Genomic DNA, 24,811 nt, shown 5'->3' on the forward strand with positions numbered 1-24,811 from the left:
CTTGCTTTTTTAAGTTAAACCAACAATTCTTTTTTACAGTGATATTATGGCCATATTTAACTATTTAATCTGTATATATATATATATATATATATATATATATATATTACATTTTTCTTTTACTTTATCATTTTTAAGCACTTTGCATGATAAATTAGTTTTTAAATGTAAGATATAAATCTGAATAACAATGCCACAACATATATAAGCTAGTTTTTGCCTTAAAATTGATATTGTCCTTTCACTAAACTTCCTCTTACATCAAATTAAAATCCTGATATTTTTTAAGAGTTGGCATTTTCAAAACTGCCCAATTGACCCTGGCATCTCTGAGCTGGATACACACGTATAATCAGTAGTAAAATGGATAAGTGTTTTCTCCCACATGATTTGAAGTTGTTTTAGTTTAAGAGGGATATATAATTAAAGTCGCCACACAGCATCACTTTATCCCAGTGACAGCTGTCTCGGGCGAAAATGATGTGAGAACCTGAGGATGGAGTTTGATTCAACTGGAAAACCAAATGGAAACTTTCGTTTTTTTTTTTTTTTTTTTGTGCTGTAACAGAATGGAAAGATGTAACATGAGAGGGCTGAAGTAGTCCTCAGACAGCACAAAGACAAAGAGCCTTTTTAGGTTTCCTCACGAAAACGCTGAGTTGCAATCCATATGGAAAGTTAATACGCAGTAATGTTTAATGTCAGCACATGTTGCGGAATTACTTTGGCATCTGTTCGGCTTCTCCGGGAGACTCCAGCCTCTTTTCCGAGCTGCCTGGCAACGGCGCTAGCCAGAAAGAATGCCTGACTGGCTGGAGGTTATTGACGCGGGGCAGACTCTCTCTCCGGGGGACGAGAGGAGCGCTCTCCTGTCGGGCCTCCTCGTCCTGAAGTTTCCAGAAACTCAACACGAGCAGACGTTTGTGTCACTTTCGTTATTAAACTGTCAACAGAGTCAACAAAGCTGCCCGGTTCCATTATTTCACACGAGTTCACTGAGCTGGTATTAAAGCTCGAGTCTTAAGCACATGGTAGGTGGTGTTTCATACGCGGTTTGTGCGCGCTGGTGCCGTGACACCTCCCTTAAGATGCCTCGGCTTGACATCTGTGAATCAGTGAAGACTCGTGGGTTCGGAGAAGGGCAGAGGCCTGTCCGGACACAGACCGTTTGAGTTTGATGCGTCAGGTTGGTGAGCATTCTTTCTCCAGCAGGTCGTATTATTTGTCGTTTGCCTGGTGTGTTTCCTCCACCGTTTATTTTAAAATGATATTCTGCTGCTCTGGCCTACATCCACACACACGTCTTTCCACCCTTCTTTTTCTCTGTGCATGTGACATTTCGCCACGTACTCATTATCCAGCTGCCCATTAAGTAGAATTATGAAAGGTGGTGCATGGAAAAAGATGATCAAGGTTTCTACAGGGAAGATCTGCTCTTATAAAGAGCAGACACTGTGGATCTTCATCACCTTGTTGATGAAGAGTAGGAATAAATGCACTAGTTTAATCATCATAAAAATAAAGGTTTCAATTAGAACCAAATTTAATTCTCTACACTGCAAAAAAGATTTTCTTACTCTTGTTTTTCAGTACAAATATCTAAACATTCTTAAATCAAGATCAAAATTTACTAGAGAAGCAAAATGAGTAGGATTAGTTCACTTAATTAATTTACTTACCCCCATGTCATCCAAGATGTTTATGTCGTTCGTTCTTCAGGAAAACATTCCGGGATTTTTCTCCATATAGTGGACTTCAACAGGGTTCAATGGGTTGAAGGTCCAAATGTCAGTTTCCGTGCAGCTTCAAAGTGTTCTACATGATCCCAGACGAGGAATAAGAGTCTTATCTAGCGAAACGATTGGTCATTTTCTAAAAAATTAAAAGTGTATATACTTTTTAACCACAAATGCTCGTCTTGCAGACGCGATGCGGCACCGCGACATGCGATACAAGGCATCTTTTCCATATTAATCGGAGTTTTTATCCTAACCAGCCGCGACGGCGACACGCGAATATTCTGTTTTAGAAACGGTTTCTATTTCTCCGCGACGTCGCGGCTGGAACAGCAACACAAAGTATGGCAATGTTTATGTGCTTTATTTAATGTTAAAAGCGTCTAATGTGAGTTTGAATATCGTTCTGTGTTCCCAGCTTTTTAGCTGTAATGAAAACAACACTGCCTAATTCACCTCAGATCTTGAAAATAATTAAATGGGCACAAGAACGTTCAAACTGTCAAGTCAATGCGAACAAACAAGTGTATTCGATGACAAAGATTGGTTCAGTCACTCCGTAATGTCCGTATGTACTTTAAATAATGTTTAAATTATATAATATTTATGAATTTTACTATGTACTAACCCATTGTGTCTGCTGTGCTCTTGCCAAGAGAGCCCGCCCACACTCTCTTCTGATTGGCTGTGGATTTTGATTGATTTTATTGCTTCTCATTTTCGCGTTGCATCTAGTGTGGACAGTCGCTGGAATCGCATCGCGTCTGGTTAGGACACGGTGTTAGTCAAACGCCCTTTACAAAAAAGGTAAAACAATGCTGTCGGACGATTTTGAAGTTGGAGGAGAAAATGAGATGGAGTTTTTCGCTCTACCGTGGTACGTCACGCGTGACCTTTCCAACATGATTACGTAATGCGTGGCACATCACAGAGCAGTGCAAGCACTGTGGTTGTGGTTAAAAAAGTATGTACATTTTTACTTTTTAAGACCAATCGTTTTGCAAGATAAGACCCTTATTCCTCATCTGGGATCATGTAGAGCCCTTTGAAGTTGCATTGAAACTGCAATCCACCCGGTGAACCCCACTGAAGTCCACTATATGGAGAAAAATCCTGAATGTTTTCCTCAAAAAACTTCATTTCTTTTCAACTGAAGAAAGAAAGACATAAACATCTTGGATGACATGGTGAGTAAATTATCAGGAAATTTGAATTCTGAAGTGAACTAATCCTTTAAGTCTTGCTTTCTGAAAAATGTATTAAAATTAATTGAGTTTATGATTAAAACAATAAAAAAAGATGATCGTGTTTTCCAGATCATTTTTTCTTGTTTTAAAGGGATAGTTCAGCCAAAAATGAAAATTCTTTCATCATTTACTCCCCCTCAAGTTGTTCCAAGCCTGTATGAATTTCTTTGTTCTGTTGTACACAAAGGAAGATATTTGGAAGAATGTTAGTAACCAAGCAGATCTTGCCCACCCATTGACTGCCATAGTAGGAAAAATATATACTATGGCAGTCAATGGGGGGTTTTGCTGTACTCAAATCTTCCTTTGTGTTCAGCAGAACAAAGAAATTCATACAGGTTTGGAACAACTTGAGGGGGAGTAAATGATGAAAGAATTTTCAGATGACAGAATGTGAACAATCTCTTTAAGCATAAACTCACTAAACTTTGATAATTTTTTTTTTTAAGAAAACAAGACTTATGTCATTTTGCTTCTCAACAATATGTATCTTGCTTTAAGAAAAAATACGAAAATAAATTTTTTGCAGTCTGAAAAAGCATGTTCTGGTGCTTTAAAAAACCCAGAAACAAAAATATAGATCTGAAGAAACTAATCAATAAGAATGTTCTCCACTTTAAAAGTTTCTATCAACCTTTATTTTTAAGCGTGCTAAACACTATTGTAATATTGCATTCTGCTGGTTAAATATACTAATTCATTTCTGTGAAATGAAGCATGTTTATTATCCTCTATCGGTTACATTTTGGATGAGATCACCTGTTTTTCCTCTGCATTCAAGACATTACCCTGACAGCCGAGATTTACATCAATCATCAGCATTCATGCATGCGGATGTAACATGGATGTTGAGCGCGTACTGTAAGTGGACATCTCATCATCGGCAGAGATGAGATCCACAACGGTTTGATGTAGATCGCATGTCAGTAATGTCTATGACGGAATATCATTTTGAAATACTTTTGTAGCCTCCCTGTGTGTTGTCCTTTGTGTACATGGAAACAGTGTAATAAGTTGTTCACCCAGCAACTTTCTCATGTACACGTGCATGATACTACAACCAGACGAATGTGGGTAGTTTTCCTCCTCACATATATGCGTGATTGTACATTTTCCTTCAAACCTCTCAATTAGGAGTGTTGTCTTGTCACGTACACCTTCTGTATGAAAAGGAACTACACAAAAGTCTGTCACGACAAGTTGTGTATTCTTTTTATGAGATTTGCAATGGATGTGTGGCTTTGGTAAAACTCGTTAGCCTTGTTGGAATATATGTATATATACGAAGCGTATATATAACATATATGTATATTTTTGTTTTTTACTTTTGACAGAGCCATCTGGACATCTTTGACATCTTGAAAACTCGATTCCATTGTATAATCAATATCTTGGGAATGGACATGATTTATTTTTGTCACCAGAGTTCTGTTTCCAGTGAACGGGCATGCCTTGTATTGACTGCATTCAGCATGCATTGGATGGTTGTCTGCACATGGATTGGCGATGACGTTTTGTTTGTAATAGGTCTTGAAATGTGTTTAGTTCTTCTCTGCTTGAGCTGCAGACCATGAGATTCCAGGTTATGCAACTCAAGAAAAGGCCATTTGATCCGAAATGGCTTCCGTCACCTTTTTATGTTGTGTTTTGTCACCTTTACTCTTGGTTGTGTTTGTCTTGCCCAACAATAAACAAGTCAACTTCAGTCCTGAAGTGTTTGTCGTTGGGGTCGTTAAAAATCATCTTTTGTTTCTTCAAAATTTCTTATTAATTCAGATATGGCATTTTTTCTTGTGATCTTGACTCTTTTATCCTCTTGTTTGCAGTGGAGCCTCCTTCAGACTTGAAATTTAAAATCCTAAATGAAAACACAGTGCAAATGTCATGGAGGAGGCCTTCGTCTCAGATACGGGGCTACAGAATACAAGTAACATCAGATACGGGTGCGTTATGCACATATTACAGCATCTGCATGTCTTTTGATCTGCTTTGAGTCACTGATCTTCTGACTTGATATCTCATTCTCTGTTCCAGATGATTCGAAAGATTTTACTCTTCCTTCCTCGGCCACAAACACATCGATCACGGATCTAACTCCAGATGTAGACTATTCAGTGTCAATCAATTCATTTGATGGTGCGGAAGAAAGTATCCCTATCCTCGGACAATTAACAAGTAAGTGCACACCCAACGCCCTTTCTCTTATGAGTTTTGTTTTTTAAGGTAAGCAACTACTATTTCACATATTCGTGGTAAGGAATTTGTTCATGTGTTGAAGAAAAGTTTAAATTTAATGGTGTTTCCATCAATTAAAAAATTATAAAATGTTTTCCTTACACCTTGAATACTTGTGAGATTACACAACCACTTAAATGTATTTTTAAGTAAAATTAAAAGTAAAACAGCAGGTTTTCCTGTGTATAATCAATTAAGTACAGAGCCCTGCATATATATATATATATATATATATATATATATATATATATATATATATATATATATATATATATATATCCTGGCCACAAATTAAGAAATCGTGTGCATGATATAATAATTTGTTCCCTCGACTTAGTAAATTGTGCCCATGTTGTACTAATTCTTTCCCTTGTATTGATTTAACTAAAACAAGGGAACAAATTATTATAATGTTGCCACATTTTAGTAAAACGAGGGAAGGAATTATTATATCATGTGCAGAATTTAGTAAAATGAGGGAATTAATTATTATATTGTGCGTACGATTTAGTAAAACGAGAGAACAAGTTATTTTATTGTGCGCATCATTTAGTAAAATGAGGGAAGAAATTATTTTATCATGTGTACAATTTAGTAAAACAAGGGAATTTATTATATTGTGTGCACGATTTAGTAAAATGAAGGATCGAAATATATCATGCGCACAATTTACTTAAAATGAGGGAACAATTTAGTAAATTGTGGCCACTTTTTAGTAAAATGAGGGAACAAATTATGTCATGTGCACAATTTAGTAAAACGAGGGAACAAATTATTATATTGTGCTCACGATTTACTTAAAACAAGGGAACGAATTAGTAAATCGTGGCCACAATTTAGTAAAATGAGGGAACAAATTATTATATTGTGCTCACGAGGGAGCTATTTATTATATTGTGTGCACGATTTACTTAAAACAAGGGAACGAATTAGTAAATCGTGGCCACAATTTAGTAAAATGATGGAGCAAATTATTATATTGTGCATGCGATTTACTTAAAATGAAGGAACAAATTAGTAAAACATGCTTACGTATTAGTAAGTAAGGAATAAACTGTTAATTCACGGCCTCGATATACATATTTTTTCACATCGTATGTGCGGGGCTCTGTACATTTTTAATGTATTTTGAATAAATTAATACTGAAGATCCAGACAACAAATATCAAATCATTGACTCTTGTTGAGGAGATATTTGATATTGCTATAGATGAGCAACACCTCACATTGACAGAGAGAACTGAGCCATTTCTAGAGACCAAAATATAATAGAGATTTTGGAGTGGACTCCTTTGACTTAATATCCATAATGCAATAACCCACAATACTCTAGGATAGATAACATACTGTAGGATATATCACATAGCAATACACTTAAAACATTCAGAATACTTTAGTAATTGCATAGCGATACCCATTTAACCACCCACAACACACTAGCATTGTGGTGGTTTTGAGGATTTGAATGGACAAGAACCAGTCGTTTTCTTCAAAAAGAAAGAGATCTTGAGATCTACTGAGCAAAATTACAAAACAAAGTACTGTTGATAATTACTGTAGTTGTGATAAATCCATTTGCCAAAAGGAATCATAAGCTTTCAAGACACAGACCTAACTTCTTCTCCTATTACAGTTCAGTCCAGCAACACGAGTGGGACTAGGAGGCCACATCCAGAGGCTGTCAGTGAGTATATTTAATTTAAACCACTTCTTCATAATTACAGATACAGTCTTGTTTCTTGTCAACTATGAAATCGAATTCTATATGCAATGTATTAGATCACATTTTTCCTTTAGACTTTTTTTTTTTTATCTGACCACTGTAGGCTTCGCAAACTTTTTACAGCTCGCAAAGAAAGATTGCTCAAGGCTGTGGTTGGCAATGTAAAAATTGCCTTTAATTGAAAGCATTAAAATAGAATCAGAACTTATAAAAATTTTCTTTGTGCTGTTAGAAGTGGCTGTTATAACACAGAGGGTTGAGGTTCCTTCTATCCTCATTCATTGACTCTCGCACAGTCAGACATCATGTTTTAAACAAGTGGAAAGGATTACAGTCCTGATCCAATTCCAGTCCTTTTCTTGTCAGTCCAAATCGTGAGTACCAGATCCCAACAAAATCCCACTGAAATTCCAAAAAAGCAGTTCTCAAGATGTACATTTCACAGTAAAGTTAGTCACTTCTAAAGGAACAGAAATAAGTTTATTGAAAGTATCCATTGCTTTGGAAAGCATTTTTTGTTTTGGTTTGGAAATGCTGAAGGACACTGCCAGAGTCATTAATAACTGAGTAAGTGTACATGCAATATAAACATACGTAAAACGGACAGCTTTTTTAAAACAACAACAGCATTTTTTGCTCATTGTGTCAAAACAAATAAGCGAAACGATAAAGATTGGTGCTCTTATATTATTATTTGGCTTTCTCTCATGTCTTTTCTCTCCATTCCCTTGTCATGCAGAGTGTTCAGTAAGTGCTATCACTGATCTGGTTTTCCTGGTGGATGGCTCTTGGAGTGTGGGAAGAGAAAACTTTAAATTTATCCGGAGTTTCATTGGGGCAATGGCGGGAGCCTTCGACATTGGAGAGGAAAAGACCAGAGTGGCTGTGGTACAGTACAGCACAGACACCAGGACAGAGTTCAACCTGAACCAGCATTTCAGACGGCCTGATGTCCTACGAGCCATAAAAAATCTGCCCTACAAGGGTGGTAATACCATGACGGGTGTGTAAAATATTTACCATACCATGATTTTGCCAATTAGGACTTGTTCCTGGATAAACATCCTTGTTGGTCCTGGAACAAAACTACTCAACCTTAATCAACCAATCAGATTTTGGGGATTGGGAATGGGTTTGGTTTAGAGGGTGAATAACATTCTTATCAAGTTTAACTTTACTTATAAAGTGCATTTAAAACAAAAGTTGACCAAAGTGCTTATAGTATAGATTACCAAAATCATGAAACAAAAAATGTAGGTCTATATACAGTAATTGCGGTAACACATGGGTAATGTAGGAACATGTCCTACTTGGCAAAATTATGCTCAAAATGTCATTTATTATCTAAATTTCAAACATAAAAAGTATATTTTAACACCAACCCGATTAAAAGAGGTTCTGTAGCACTAGCCGTTTGTAGTCGTCATGCAACATGTACCAATTTGTATCTTGGTGTCTTACATGCTCAACCAGGTGATGCAATGGACTATCTGGTGAAAAACACTTTCACTGAGGCGGCTGGAGCCAGGAAAAGCTTCCCAAAAGTGGCCATGATCATCACGGATGGAAAGTCGCAAGACCCAGTAGGGGAGTATGCCACACGGCTGAGGAACATTGGAGTAGAGATCTTTGTCCTGGGTATGTGTCTATACATCTGTTCAATATGAATCTGTAATACAGAACTCTTATTCAAGCCGCAATTCATGTCTTTAGGTATCAAAGGAGCAGATGAGGATGAGTTGAAGGAGATGGCCTCCACTCCTCACAGCAAGCATGTTTATAATGTTCCAAACTTCGACATGATCAATCAAGTGCAGAAGGAGCTCATCACTGAGGTCTGTTCTGGTGTGGAGGAGCAGCTAAATTTCCTTGTAAGCAGAGAGGAAGGTACAAGCCAACACATGCATTCACAATCTAGCTAAACTCATAGAGAATTGACCAGTTAAAGGAAGATTTATAAATCATCTACCCACGTTTTCGCAGTTGTTGAACCAGCTTCGAACCTCAGAGTGACGGATATCTCCTCCAAATCCATGAGAATTACGTGGGAATCGTCTCCTGGTGTCATCACAGGCTATAAGCTGCAGGTCTTTCCCATAATTGCTGGCGCCAAGAAGCAGGAGATCTACACAGGGCCCACATTCACCTTGGCCAATGTCAGAGACCTGTCCCCTGAGACAGAGTATGAGATCAGTCTGTTTGCCCTCAAAGGTCTGACCCCTAGTAAGCCACAAGTTGTCACAGAGAAAACTCAGCCCGTGAAAGTGTCTACAGGTAACTACTGATTGGTCATCTAGTAGATGCTTTTATCCAAAGTGTCAGTCCCCCCTGAGTATCCATCCTGAGTTTGAAAGAATAGTTCATCATTTTGTCATCATTTACATTTGTTTAGTCTCAAAATTACCAGAGGCTGTCAAGCTCTAAAAATGACAAAGAAGCTGCATAAAAAAGTAGTCCATTTGACTCCTCCAGACTGTAGATTGGGGAAAAGTCGTATAGTGAATTCCAGCCATAAATCTCACTGATCCACCCTTATCTGTGTACTGGTCCTTGCTGATATCTGTAACTTCCAAATGCTCATTCCAAGAATAAAATTTATATCAGACAAACAGGTTGTAAAATTTGGTGTTTTGTGCCCTACAGAGTGTTCCCTAGAGGTTGATGTCCAAGCCGACATTGTCCTCCTGGTGGATGGCTCGTACAGTATAGGACTGGCTAACTTTGCTAAAGTCAGAGCCTTCCTCGAAGTGCTCGTCAATTCTTTCGACATCGGACCCAACAAAGTGCAAATCAGCTTGGTTCAGTACAGCAGGGATCCTCACACTGAGTTTGCTTTGAACAAGCACCATGACATTGCAACTGTGGTCAAGGCAGTCCGCACCTTCCCCTACCGTGGAGGCTCCACCAACACTGGCAAAGCCATGACCTACGTGAGAGAAAAGATCTTCATTTCAGGCCGTGGCGCTCGTGATAACGTGCCGCGAGTCATGGTGCTCATCACGGACGGCAAGTCCTCAGATTCTTTCAAAGACCCTGCCAAAAATCTAAGGGATACAGACGTAGAGATTTTTGCCGTGGGAGTCAAGGACGCCGTGCGCACCGAGCTGGAGGCGATTGCCAATGCTCCTGCTGATAACCATGTGTTTGAGGTGGAAGACTTTGATGCTTTTGAGCGGATCTCCAAGGAACTGACCACATCCATCTGCCTAAGAATTGAGCAGGAGCTCCATAACATCAGGAAAAGAAGTATGTGGCAACTTTCGTTTAAGCTATTTATTGTTTTCTTTCTGAAGTTTCTGTTAATATTTATGTGTGAGCTAGATGGATGGCTTACCATGATTTCACCAAAGGAAAGCCTCATTTCCACCGAAATTACCTGGAACAATTTGTCCCAGGAACTTTTTCCCCTCAGACCTGTTGCTGTCTGCATTTCCATCGTGGTTTAAAGTACCGTGAAGATTAGTCCGGTGACGTAGGACTATGCGCGACTTTCTAGTTCCCGCTGGATTTCGTCCTTCTCATATAAGCTTAATAAAGCCTGAACCTCGTTGACGGTCCATCAGTCGTAATTTTTAAACTCCATTGTTGATTTGAGTAGCAAACAACTCTTACTGAATGCACCGCAGCAGACTTTTAAAAATGGTGGTTGAAATAAAATGCTGCGCGGAGTCAACCAATCAAAATTCTGCGTGAACTCAACCAATCATCATCTTCAGCCACCAAGTCCCACCCCTGAAAATTCCTGAACTTTGAAAAAGTTCACTTGCAGGGACTTTCTGAGGGGCAAATTTTTACCCAGAACATCATTTAGACCCTGGTCCCTACGGTGGAAACACACCGAACCCAAAGTCCCTAGCTCCTAGGGAAAATTCCTGTGGTGGAAATGCAGCTTAAGACTGTTTCTGGATCAACAGACTTGATGGTCCTGGAATAACATTCTTATCATCCAATAACATTTTAGAAATGAAAGAAGTGTTAAGGTTAGGGTTAGGGGTTTGAACAACATTCTTATCAGCCTAATCTATTTCTTCTGACAGGCAGTTTACTCTGGGTAGTTTTATGCTTAGTTTAGGAGAGGGTTCAGACTGTGTTTGTTTGAAGGGAATGTTGTTCCAGGACGGACAAAAGATGATGATCCAGGAACACACCCTACTTGACAAAATCACAGTTACAAATATTCTTTCATAACACAAGCAGTTATGCAATTACTAAACTCTGGAAACATCTGTTAAGGGCTGCTTAGGCATAATAAATATCATGAGCAATTTTCATGTGTATTTAGAATTTATAACTGCAGTGCCTTTTAAAGTGCTTTTTGCTAGAGCAAATCAGCAAGAAAGACCAAACTCAAAGCATTGAGGATACACACATTGCCTTTAACTTATGGTGATGTGTTTCACCACACAGGTTTGGTTCCACCAAAGTCAATAAGCTTCTCTGAGGTGACCTCCAGGAGCTTCAGGACCTCATGGGTTTCTGATGGAGAGGATGTCCTGTCTTTTATGGTGCGATTCAGGCCAGCAGCCGAGATAACTGGAGACTACATCTCTTTGGTGGTTCCTCATGACGTCTCCTCTACAGTTTTGACCAGTCTCACGCCACTGACCACCTATGAGGTTAATGTCATCGCCCAGTATGATATAGGAGACAGCTTTCCTTTGACAGGCGAGGAGACGACTTTAGAAGGTATTTGAAAGTCGTTTATCTCTGACATATACAACTTTTTTTGCATTTGACTGATAACACACATAATTCTCTCATAATTCAGAGACAGGCCCTGTCCGTAACCTCATGGTGAGTGAGGAGGCCGTGGACAGCTTCCGAGTGTCGTGGAAAGCTGCTCCAGGAGCAGTGCTGAGGTACAGACTCTTCTATGAGCCTGTGAGTGGAGGAGATAAACTGGAAGCAGAAACGGATGGGAGTCAGGTCACCACTGTGCTGCAAGAACTGCTCCCCGTCACCACCTACCGTGTAACAGTGTACCCCGAGTATGCAAGCGGAATGGGTCCCGCCATGGACACTGAGGGCACCACCAAAGAAGGTTAGCACTGTTGGAGGATTTGTTGCTTTCACTCCTGATTCTTTTCTCTTGGAATTCCAACAGAAGTCGTTTAATCTTATATTTATTATTCTCTCTCAGTTCGGGGCTCTCCACGTGACCTGAGGGTCTTCAACGAGACCGTGTCCAGCATGAGGGTTTCATGGCGGGCTGCTCCAGGCAATGTGCTTCAGTATAATGTGGCCTACAAACCTGATGGTGGGGAAAGGAAAGAAATATTTGTTAAAGGAGACACAACAACTGCTTTGCTGAAAAATCTTCTCCCAGACACCGAGTATGAGCTGTTTGTTAGTGCCCGCTATACCTCTGGCCTCGGAGCTCCACTTATGGGAACAGGCACCACTCTGGAAGGTAAGAGACTTTAGTATTACAAAATTAGGCTTGTGCTTTCTACATTGCAATTCATTTGTTTGTCTGCTGTACACGGTATAAAATGAATCTAAAAACCGATGGGTTATGCGTTTTTCAAGATCCCGAAAGGCAGTCCGCACCAGTGATTGACCAATAACAGATGCAGACTCCCTGAAGACACGTTGGCTAAAATGAGAATGCCAATCAGGGCTTGATATTAACACCCGCCAACCCGCCAAATGCGGATAGATTTCAGCTGTGGCGGGTAAGCCACTCCCACTATCCACTTTGGCGGGTTGAATATAATTTCAATATATCATAATCAAAGGTAGCCAAGCTCGTCGTAGCACAAAATTACAATCCGATCACAATTCGTTATCGATTAACTTGCAGTTAGTGAAGGCGGGATAGGCAGAATCATGCTGAATGACACACAACAGAAGCACTCCTCAGATCAGATCTCCTTGCGCTTGAATAGTCAAATACACACAAACACAGATGTCTAAATGTCCATCGTGTGGAATATCTTGTGTGAACACAGTTGGTTATGGCTTAAGTGGATGTAAACAGGTGGATAAAATCTGGATATGTGTCAGTATATTATGTACATGCATTCAGCAGCCCAATTAAATACCTGTCTGTCATTAATGTTAATCAAACAACAAAAGATGTTAAATAAATAGCCTATACATGTTGAATAAACCTACTGTATCTGAAAAAAGAGTTTAGGCTATTTAATTTACTAATGTATTTGCAGTTTGCTTCTTTGTTCTTTTTATATAGCCTGACAAAAATAACTTATAAAATGTATCATATTATGGTCATATTACCCACCCCTTGCCCACACATACATACCAGCTGATATACCATGTATGCCTATTCTTGGTTTGGGTGGTCAATCTGCATCTGAAAGGTTTTTAAATCTAGCTAATCAAGTAAAATGACTCAAAACCAAGTAATTTAAGCATGCCAAAGTGAACTTTAATCATATAAAATGTAATTTCCCAAAAGCAAATTTGTGGCCAGTGAAAATGCTGAGTGGCTAGTAACTTTGGAAAAACCACTAGCCACAGTGGCTGGTGAGCAAAAAAGTTAATGTCAAGCCCTGATGTAAATACAGTTTAGTGATATCAAATGATAAATTAAAAATGACGAAATGAAAGAGCTGAAATCAACTAAAAAAATACACAATATTTAATCAAAACTGAAATTGTGCATTATCAGTTGGCAGAGGCTGACAATCTCAAAATATTATAATTCCCAATTATCAGCAGAAATAGAACTTCAAAGGAAAGCGTTGAAGCTGTACATTTTGATGGTTTGTTTCAGACAGTGCTTTCTGCTAGCATAATTGTTTCTTTGCACGATTCTATATCACACTCTTAATAGAGGACAGATGTACTTAAAGACTTTCAGTGTTGTCTGTCAGTATGAAGTGCACTCCGTAATTTTGGGAACCAAATGGATGACCTTTTAGATTGTGTCATCTAATGACAGATCTCAGTATGTGGATTCCCCCACGCTTTGGCTTTATACATTTGGTATGTGGGCAGCAGATGAATTAGCTGAGCTTGTAAAAATTTCCTCACTCATGCTTGGCATTGCATGAATAGTGAATGGAAACAAAACCTCAAGAGATATTAGTTTGGAGAAATCTTTTCTAGTGTCTAACCTTGGTCTAGCAATCAGAATTTGGGGTTTTAAACTTAAATCATACAGTTGAATTGTAGCGTCCCACTTTTCCAAAGTTAGTTACTAATTTAAAAACCACATCATGTCAATATATATATATTACATACTGTTTTGATGTTGTGCAGCCAGAAGGATGTTTAGTGATTGCTAGTTATTTCTTAATGAACGACAGTGTCTTGTTACGGTCCAGCTGACATGAGTGGTCTCAAACCACTAAGAGGCAATTGCTTCCACATAAAAAAGCTTGTTTGTTTTTTTGCCTTTGCAAAAAATCTCTGTCTCTCTCAATATTCTCTTGGTAAAAAGCATGTCAGAGTTACTGTACTATTAACTTGCGGGCTTGTATAATTTGAGTCACTGCCAAACAATTTCATCCAAGGTTTTTAAATGTATCTGCCCAGTACTTGCTGCACGTCTTTTTTTGAATGGATTACAAGCAGTGTCATATTAAAAATACCGATTACAACATTTAACCGGAACCACTAATGACTGTCCACTGCACATTATACAAAAGCACATATTTCAGTGGCTTGTCATTATGTATGCTGACTCAAGCTGTCTTTCAACACAGAGGTGAAGGAAACAAGTGACTAAATTCTGGCCGATGACAAAGCATTTCCAAACTGAGCTTTGTTAAACTCCATATCCTGGAGGATAACACAGCTTTCTTTGTTTTAGTTGCCCTCAGCCTCCAGAAAATGGCCAAGCCCAGTCAGGGCAATTAGGAAGTGACCTTAAATAAGGGCTTTAGGGACCGATCAGTTCGTTCTGAGGGTGTGAGAATCACATTGCAAATGTTATTATAATTGTAGATTTGCATATCTTCTGAATGCAAAAAAATGTAAACTTGTTTTTCTAAATCAGCCAGTTTGCTCAAGGGATCTCAGAGCGTTTCTGTGTTTTAACATCTGGTGAATGTGGTTGCATTCAGCATGAGTTTTTTTCTCATGATAGTTTTGTGGAAACTGGGCTTGGGCTGTGAGATCTTTGCCAGCACCAGATTATGTCTCTGAGCCAAGAGCGCTGCCCTGTTTTACTGAAAATGAGCTGAATTCTGCGAGAAGAAAGAGGATAGAACTCATTTACTCATCAAGCACTGTCCAGATGGATCCCGAGCAAATTTTGCAAAGCTTAATCAGTGTGCTATTGGAAATTAACTTCTGTAATGTCCAAGTGTAGGTCATGCTAGATTGTTTTCGTCAGCTTTGTATGGCAAGTTGTTCAAAAGCACGTTCAAGATGTTCGATACCAATATGTTCTTAGCTTGCGATCACCCCATCTGTTCATTACCTTTTGAAGATTGATGTCTCAGATGTGTCATAATTTATTCCACTCAGTCAGTGGCAGAGTTTGCTTTTTTTGAATGTGGACACGGGTGAGAATATCCAGAAATGAGATCCAGGGCTTGAAATTGGATAAAGTCTAGCTACGAAGAGGAAATCAATGGAAAATGGTGCTAAATTGTTTGTGATGTAGTTGTGATGTAGTCTATTTAGTTAAAGTTGGCAACCATGACCGGGGTCTCAAGGTTTGACTGGTTAGATTTAGGCCCTGCTGGTTGATACTGCAACTACATTCTGCGGGCAAAAAGCATGTTTCGTGTAAGCAACATTTCAATCATGACAAACAGACTCTTGGAATAGTTACAGCATGTTAATGGATCTGACAATGTTAATGTATTTGGTCTTGGCGGACTAGATATGATGGACTTGATACTGCCAATAAATACATAGACACTCTGGTGTGAGCATGTAAGGTGGTGGGTTTCAGAGGAAACAACTCACAGCAAACTCTGAACCAGACTTTTTAACTGCTGAGCAAGCATTGGCTGAAGAAACATCAGAGGCCAATCAGCTTGTGCCATGTAGTAAATGACGTGATTGCTGACAGATTGCATGTAATGGACTGCCTCTATGGTTTGAAGGAGGATGAACATGTAATATGCATATGGCGGTCAGTCAAAGTCATAGCCTTGTAGGCAAGTGGGAAAGTTCTAGTCACGGCTTGAGGTCCTTTCCTGAACCTGTTCCCCAATGCCTGTCTACCCTTGCACTTTCCTACTGAAATAAAGGCAAAAGGCCAACAAATTACTTAATATGCATGAGGCGGTCAGACCTACTATCAAGAGAATGTGTTGTGTTGAAGGACAAAGCAGTTGAGAATTTGTCTTGCTTCCAGGTTCTCCAAACTTTTCCAATGTGAAATAATTCAGGATGACAGTCACATTAGTGCTAGAACTCCTGTTCCCAGTTAACATCAACATTTTGCTTGGATGGAGCACTAAAACAAGGATCAAAGACGGAATAATAGCATATGTGGAGGTCCAAAAGTAGTCTGGTTTTAATCTGGCCTCAACACATAACAATATCAGGACAGCATTAATAAACTCATGCACAGTATTGCATTGTTGCCCCTCTCTTAAGTGCATTTAATCTCAGTGCAAAAACACAAATGAATATTCATTAATAGCATGTGTTTTCTGAGTAGACGTGAACTGTATTGCCTGGCATCGGCAGTTTGTATGCATTTTAATAATGAAAAGCAGCCTGCAGAAGACATTAACATATGATCTGCTCTCCTCTGGACTTTGTCAGTAAAATCAGACCTCTATGCTGGCTGTAGAACAACTTTAGATCCAAGCAACCTGGCATGGAGTCCTGACTTCTCTGTCTGTTGCATCTTGAATTAGTTATTGGGGCACGCATCACTGTTGGCTTAGTGATTTGAACTATTAAACTTTAGTCTGTAAAGCTCCCGCAGTGTTTTTGCTACGAACATGAATGGTACCTCATAACGTAAGGCTTGTTGGAGGGAGGTGTGCTGCTATTTTACATAATAAGTAGACTTTTTCACCTGGTGGGTAATACACTGTCCAGCCAAAAAAAAAGAAAAGTTGTTGTTTGGATTTAAATAGGCAAATGCGCAAGAGTCTATGATTGGATCATTATTGCAGTGATTATTATGTTTCTAGCATGTTATATGTTTGGCAACAGTTCTTCTAACCCTAATCGATGGAGTGTGTAGGTTTTCGTTTCTTAAACAACCATGTAGGAAAACACATCATGGCCATATTCGACAAAAACAAGATTCATCAGGCTCAAATTTGCTCAGGCTCACCTCTGAGTCCAATTCATTGAAAGTCTTTGGGATGTGCTGGAGTAGACTTTACAGAGTGCTCACCTCTTGGATTGTCAATACAAGATATTGACCAAAAATTGATACACCTCTTGATGGAAATAAATGTTGTGATGTTATTTCCATCAAGAGGTGCATCAATTTTTGGTATTGACAATCCAAGAGGTAAGCATTCTGTAAAGTCTACTCCAGCACATCCCAAAGACTTTCAATGAGTTTAAGGTCTGGACCAATTCATGTGTGAAAATGATTCTTCATGCTCCCTCCCAACCATTCTTTCACAATTTGAGCCTGATGAATCTTGACACTATCATCAATATGGCCATGATACATCTTACTACATGGCTGTTTAAGAAATGAAAAGCTCCATCAATTAGGGATAGAAGAACTGTTCCCAAACATATAACTCTTAAGTATTAGCCTATTTAAATCCAAACAGCGACTCAACACCTTAGCAATGTGTTAACAACTTTTGCTCACGCAAGTACCTCTCACATATTAACTGGAAAATGTAATGTGAAATTTAGCTTCTTTTCACATTGTCCCTCCCAACAAAATGTTTACCATTTTTAAACCACCTAACATATTCCAAGGTAAAAAAAAAAAAAAAAAAAAGATGGTTTTGAGGAATTAGACTTTGGAGCACTCTCCGGAAAGAAATTGTGACAATAATTTTCCTAAGCACTTATCCTGTCATTTGCAATCCCTATCCTCCCAGGTCTATTAGATATCTAGTCCGTGTTTGAGCTATGACGCAGAATTTGGTAATTGTTCACTTTAACTTGGGCTGTTGATTTAGACTGGAGCTCAACGGGTGGGAGACAGGTGACTATGCTGAAGTCTGGAGAACATGAGGATGGGTGCTAAGAGGGAGAGGTGTTACTGTGGAAGTTTCACACTGCGGTTTATTCTAGTTGACTACCCTGTCAGCACTCCCACATTTTCAAATCATTTCTGGTCTTTCTCCTCTCTTCTGCTTCGGCCCACTCAACATACAACTGAGGGAAAGAGAGAGAGTGAGAAGATAGGTAGGTGGTATGGTGCAGATCAAAAAGAGAGCTACATCTGCAGTTTTAGCAGTCTGTGTTTAATGGATCGGGTTTCGTGTTCAATGGAAAGTAGATGTGGCGACAGATGTGTGGCAGCAGGGAAGAGATTATTTTTTCAGAGTTGTTTTCCAGGGTATGCATTACTGACAGAGAAAATCAAAGCAATTGTGAGCTACCGGTATCTTAGACAGACAAGTGGAGATTTAAAGGAATAGTGCACTCAATAATGAAAATTCTGTAATTTATTTAGATTTATGTCGTTCTTAACCAATATGACTTTTTTACTTCCGTGAACCACTAAAGGAGAAGTTTAGCAGAATGTCCAAGCTGCTGTTTTACCTCAGCGAAAGTAAACAGTGATCAAGGCTGTCAACCTCCAATATTTTGCTGGTCTTACTTGGTCTATTCACTCTCTAAGCCTGGTGTTAACTGGTTTATGTTAGGTTTTCAGGTTGGTCTGCCTTCATGACTAGGTTTCAGAAAACCATGAAAACACACATGCCTAAACAGCTTGGCCAGTCTGGGCAACTAGTTAACCAATAGTAGTATTTTGCTGGTCTAAGCTGGTCTGCTCAGTCTCTATGCTTGGCCAAACTGGTGTTAACTGGATTAGGTGATTGGCAAGTTGGTCTCTTAGCCTGTCAAGGTGTCAGAAACCCCTCTAAAAGCATCAAAGCACATCTGCCTAACCAGCTTGGCCAGAATGGTTGACCAATTAAGCAATGTAGCCTGGTTTAAGGTGTTTCATTTTAGAAGGGAAGTGATTGTTGCTTCTCTGTAACCAGACATTGTGAGATTTTGAATGTAATATGATCTGTTTTTAAGTATTTTGTGTCTTTTTTCTCAATCATTCAGAACTTGGTTCACCTTCGAATCTGGTTACTTCAGATGTCACTGAGAGCAGTTTTGTAGCATCCTGGACCGCCGCCCCTGGCAAAGTCCGTCTTTATCGGGTCACCTGGAAATCCCTCTTTTCGGAGGAAGCTGGCGAGAAAACCGTCCCCGGGGACATAACCACCACTGTTCTGGATGGTCTTACACCGGAGACCCGCTACAAGGTCTCTGTCTATGCTGCCTACAGCCGTGAGGAGGGGCAGCCACTGCATGGAGAGGAGACCACAGATGGTAAGTCCATTCCCGCCTGCATAATGACTTCAGCATATGACTGAGCGCTCTTTACCTCGCTCTTTGTGTCTGGGGTGGGCCTCTCGTCCTGAGGTAACCTACCCCAGAGAGGAAAAAAAACTTGATATACTGTATATAATGTCAGAATATTCCACTGAAACCTTGATGAAGTATCTGCCCTAACAATTTGATAGGGAATGCCAGCAGTCAACGAAGGGGTCTGCAGTCTGCACACAGATTAAACTCAGCTACTAGCAAATGAAAGATATGTGTGGTGCTTGATAATGTGGGTAACTTGAGCTTAGTCGTTTGCCTCAGAAACTTACTAGACTTATGATTTTCACCTGAAGGATGACAAAACCCACAGACGTACACCCAAGATATATCTAGAGACCAGAATATCATACAGACTTGAGGGTAGGCCAATAAGCAACCACTGAAAACACCCTAGCAATGACCAAGTAACCACTTAAGGTGCGGTCACATTTACCATTGCTCTGCAAAATTCCGTTGGCGAAATCCAGTCATTTTCCTTATGTGAGGGCGAAATTGTTTTCTTTTGGTTGTGTTCAAGTTGGCCACATGAATTCTGTGCGCTGAGAAGCTGAAATCTGCTTACTTTGAAAGTGACTTATGTGTGAGCGGTGCTTCATACATTGCTAGACTATTGACAATGCACAACAAACCTTTTTTTTTTGCCCATGAAATGTTTCCTCACCATCAGAACACCCAAGCAATCATATAGAAACAAACAACTTCAACACCTTAGCAACACCCTGGCACCCACCCTCAACACACTAGAAAGTTTTGTATGTTGGGGTAAGCTTTTTCATCATTCATGTTTAGGCGAGTTCAATGGCTGTTTTAAAACCACTCTGCAATATAATGACATGGTCTCTGAAGTATGCTGGAGGCAAAGGCTCTAATATAGAAATGTCTCTGTGTTTATTCTGATGTGGAAAAAGTGGAAAAGTGACTAGCATTTCCTTTCATAAGCTCAACACCAAGCGTGGGCAGAGCGTCGTTGCCATAGGTTTGCGTCATTGCCACTGTTTCCTCTAAGATACCTCAGCTATGGGCTATTGTAACATATGGTGTAGTGTACGGAGGTGTAGGAGTGTGTGTAGTGGCTGATTTAATGAATTACACATGCTCTCTATTATCAAGGGATGCAGGATTTCAGCACTTATTGTATACGCTTACTTAGCAATCAATGGAGCGACTCACTCCAGTTTAGAGCTGGTTAAGCATGCTGTAAATTTGCAATTGGATTATCTTGCTGTCTGGCTGTTTATTTATTGTCTGTCATCTAAAAGGCCGAAAACAGGCTTCTGGCTAAGGCAGCTGCATTTTATTTCTGCCATCACTCTATTCCTTACCTCCTTCAGGACCAACACACAGTGTCTTTTTGGAACAGGGATTCTTTGAAAACTTGGAAGTGTTGTTTTCCATCCATAAAACTCAAAATTTGAAAGTGTTCCGTCAGCCGATTAAAGCGGACAATTCATTCCTTTCCCTCCTGCGTAAAAACTCTCCAGTCATGGCATAAAAAGAGAACATTGCAGACAGTCTTAGAGTGTCCGCGTTATGCATGACGTACAACCATTTCGGCATGTCTGGTTTCACCCAGTTTAGAGATCTGCAGCCTGAGTTAGATCAAGATTATCTTGACAGATGGACTTTCATTGTTCAGATGGTTTGGTTTTCCTGACCCCTTGGGATTGTAGTTGAATCAGTCCAACATTTAATGGACGTTTTCTTTTATTTATCTCCCTGACAGTGTCGGCCGCTGCCAGAGTTCTTACGGTGTCAGAAGAAACAGAGAGGTCCATGCGGGTGACATGGCAACCAGCACCAGGCAATGTTGTCAATTATAGGGTGACGTATAAACCTCAGGGTGATACACGTCAGTTGGCCTCCAAAGCACCAGGAGGCACCGACACTATAGTCTTGAGGCGCCTGCAACCCCAGACCACTTACGATATCACTGTGATTCCTGTCTACAAGTTTGGTGATGGAAGAGCAAGACAAGGAGAAGGAACCACATGTAAGTTAATATTAGAAGATATCTGACAACTTGTTTAGGTTAAAGGTATTTGACTGTGAATATCTAATTCGAAACTGTTTATTATCTCTGCAGTGTCTCTATATAAAGCTCCCAGAAACCTGCAAACTTCAGAACCCACTAAAAACAGTTTCAGAGTGACCTGGGATCACGCTCCTGGGGATGTGAAGGGCTACAAGGTCACCTTCCATCCCACTGGGGAGGAAGTGGACTTGGGAGAGTTGCTAGTAGGCCCCTATGACAACACAGTGGTCCTGGAGGAGCTAAGGTATGAGACACCAGTGCATACACATAAAACACTTAACAGACATCTGAAGATATGCCCTATAAAGCACCTTTAAAGTCAACGACGTGAAAGCAAATGTACACTATATACCTTCTTAAAGCATGTTAATGGTCTTATTCATAGTTTTCAGTCATGTGAATGGCATGGAGACCTCGGGCTGGTTGCATAAACTGCTTTGGCTAGTCTTACAAGTTAGTTAATTTTAAGTTAAAACTGTAAAAGTTACTGTAAAAGATTGATTGGTCAGGTAATTTGAATCAGAAAAGTAAGACTGATTAGCTTGGCTAATTGCTAAAATGCTTGGCTAAAACGCAGTCTAAAACATAGTGGCTATGTTTATGAAACTGGCCACTGGAGAGCAAAAACATAAATAAGACGTACTAATATTCAGACAATTAATATTAAAAGACAACTAATATTCATTAATATTGTCGATTTAACTTCACTGACACTGTTGGATGAGAACAAAATTTGAATTGAATTAAGCTTGATATGACACTACGGGCCCTATCTTAATGATCTAAGTGCATGGTCTGAAGTGCATGGTGCAGGTGCACTTAGGGTGTATCCGAATCCACTTTTGTTAGTTTAACAATGGAAAAAATGGTCGGTGCATGGTCCAAAAGGATTGTACATAGTCTCTTAATGAGTCATGGGTGTGTTTTGGGCGTAACGTGCAATAAACCAATCAGAGTTTCATCACCCATTTCCTTTAAAAGCCAGGTGTGCTTGCACCATGGCGGATTCGCTAATTACATGGCAGAATTTGCAAGCGGAAATGCTTCTCCAGAGAGGAATCCTTTTATTTTTAATATCTGCTGCGCGTCCCTGTGTGCGTATTACTAACACGCCCTTTAAATAATAATAAATAAATACATAAATAGTGTGCTATTGACTTTAGAGCAGGTTTCAGTTGGTCAATGGCGCAGCCGTTTTCAGTTGCCTCAAAATAGCAACACGCCAACAATGCACCTGAACACACCTCATTTTCAGACCAGCACGCCCATGGGCGAACAGATGGGCGCGAGTGCATTTGCTATTTAAACAACGTGGCGCTGGACATGAAAATGATAACTGCGTCAGGCTGAAACTAGCAAAAAACACTTGCGTCACGCCTGGTGTTTCATTTCTCCGGGTGTATGATAGGGCCCTAACAATGCAACACTGGTACTGTGGTTACGCTTTATTTTCATAGTCCACTTTAGACACTTTACTAACTATAAGTAACTTTGCAACCTCATGTCAACTAACTGTAATTAATAGAATAAGTGTTAGTAGAATAAGTTTTACATTTTCTGGAATTGGATTCGGCTCAAGTTAAGCTCTGGTTACTTATAGTTAGTAGAATGTCTAAAGTGGACCATCAAAATAAAGTGTTACTGGCACGGTTATTGAACTGAAATGAATCAACACTGAACTGACTTGAGCTGAATATGTTTTCTATAGTGCTGCTTTAGCCTTTTAAGGTTGCTAGATGAGATTGTTGACTGATTTGTGTCGCTCTCATCTCAGGGCCGGCACCAAGTATACAGTGAGTGTGTTTGGTATGTTTGATGGAGGAGAGAGTATGCCATTGGCTGGAGAGGAGAAGACCACCCTCTCTGATGCCCCTCCACCTCCAACCTTTCCATCTCCAGGTAAGATTAATAAAAAAAAACAAAAACAACTCTTTCTGACATCTAGTAATTTAACCCTCCCAAACTAACCAATCAGATCTCATGTTACCGCAGAGCATTCAAGTCGTTATGTACAAAGTAACTTGAGTTCCGAAACAATTAGCATACACCTTTCATTTTGAAATATAGGATGTATGGAACAAATCCATTCGTCTGCTATGCATTTAGTTAATCAAAAAGACTCCATATATAACAAAGCGTAACATATGAAAGTTCTTTGTCAGTTTGGAATTGGAAAAATAGGCTGCAGTCTAGTGCTTTGAGTAATGGCACATACCTTTCAGCACAGCTAATTGTGTTGTGAAAGAGCAGACAGGGTGACTGCGGCACATGGTAGCCATGTCTCTGTCTTCGCATGGAAGGACTCATGACTTTCAAGAGCTAGAAAGATTATCTGCTTACAATTACTAATGCTTTACAACTTGGTTAGGAAAAAAGTGACATACAGAATGAAAGCTTCGCACATGGTCTGCTGACCCTGGTCTGGAATGTCGCTCCTAATTGGAAACAGATCTGATGGTGAGGGTCGGCCGACCGACACCAGCGGGAGAGGGAAAGGGAAATATTCCCAGGCAAGAGCTGAGGTGTAACGCTCAGCTTGTCATTTGCATGCGACAGACATTAAGAAAAAAAAGTATATGGTATACATGGCTCTATCTTACATTTTACAAGTTGAATTGGAAACACTTTCCATTAAGGTTCCATTTGTTAACATTAGTTAACTACATTATGAAATAACAATAATAAATACTATAACATTTTTTAGAATTTTGTATTATTTGGTCTGAGCTTTTTGCTTTAACGACAGCAGCACTCAAGCCTCCACAACTCTACAATTTTGTTCAAAACCTGATGATCAAATCAATATCAAAGTTAACATGGTCAATTTCACAAATTTGCTACTTTGATTAGTGAACTTGTGGAGAATCTTACATATTTCTTATTTGTTTTATGTCACAATGTTCATTTGTTTTAGATTGTTTTAAATCCTAACACTTATTAGGTTATTTCCAATGTTAAATTAGATTTTGAATTGCAGATTTTCAATATTGTCTTAGCCATTTTGGCCCCACTGTATGTAAAGGAGCCACATTGAGCGGTTCATTGAATGAAATACGCACGACTCCAATAGGAAACAGCAGATCTGATAGTTATCTCGCATCTGCTTCATCCATTTTCAATAAAAGTTTATGGTTACACTTTATTACGATTTAAACATTCTACTAACTATACATAAATTTGAAACTTCATGTCAACTAACTCTCATTAGAGTATTAGTAGACTCAGACTGTGAGATTAGGGTTAGTAGAATAAATAGACATGTAGTTTTTACTTATAGTCAGTAGAATGTCTGTTGAGAGCAACAAAATAAAGTGTTAGCAGATATTAAGCAGACAGTCTACTGATACTCTAATGAGAGTTAGTTGACATG

General features: G+C 39.4%; 1 protein-coding gene across 5 annotated transcripts in view; it reads left to right on the forward strand.

The window, feature by feature from the left end:
- The window catches only part of col12a1a (collagen, type XII, alpha 1a), a 99,883-nt gene that overhangs the window by 2,142 nt on the left and 72,930 nt on the right, over positions 1 to 24,811 (forward strand). For 4 of the 5 annotated variants that reach the window (XM_048190528.1, XM_048190529.1, XM_048190531.1 and 1 more), the window contains exons 3-17: positions 4,810 to 4,926; positions 5,018 to 5,158; positions 6,852 to 6,902; positions 7,681 to 7,944; positions 8,415 to 8,579; positions 8,655 to 8,828; positions 8,925 to 9,215; positions 9,585 to 10,187; positions 11,349 to 11,627; positions 11,710 to 11,982; positions 12,082 to 12,351; positions 19,083 to 19,352; positions 21,133 to 21,399; positions 21,493 to 21,685; positions 23,216 to 23,340. The exons of the other annotated variant lie outside the window; for it this stretch is intronic. In XM_048190528.1, coding sequence (XP_048046485.1) covers positions 4,810 to 4,926; positions 5,018 to 5,158; positions 6,852 to 6,902; positions 7,681 to 7,944; positions 8,415 to 8,579; positions 8,655 to 8,828; positions 8,925 to 9,215; positions 9,585 to 10,187; positions 11,349 to 11,627; positions 11,710 to 11,982; positions 12,082 to 12,351; positions 19,083 to 19,352; positions 21,133 to 21,399; positions 21,493 to 21,685; positions 23,216 to 23,340 — 3,483 coding nt within the window. The remainder of the gene's footprint in view (positions 1 to 4,809; positions 4,927 to 5,017; positions 5,159 to 6,851; positions 6,903 to 7,680; positions 7,945 to 8,414; positions 8,580 to 8,654; positions 8,829 to 8,924; positions 9,216 to 9,584; positions 10,188 to 11,348; positions 11,628 to 11,709; positions 11,983 to 12,081; positions 12,352 to 19,082; positions 19,353 to 21,132; positions 21,400 to 21,492; positions 21,686 to 23,215; positions 23,341 to 24,811) is intronic. 5 annotated transcript variants of the gene reach the window in all.

Source organism: Megalobrama amblycephala, linkage group LG5, assembly GCF_018812025.1.
Source record: "Megalobrama amblycephala isolate DHTTF-2021 linkage group LG5, ASM1881202v1, whole genome shotgun sequence".
NCBI lineage: Eukaryota > Metazoa > Chordata > Actinopteri > Cypriniformes > Xenocyprididae > Megalobrama > Megalobrama amblycephala.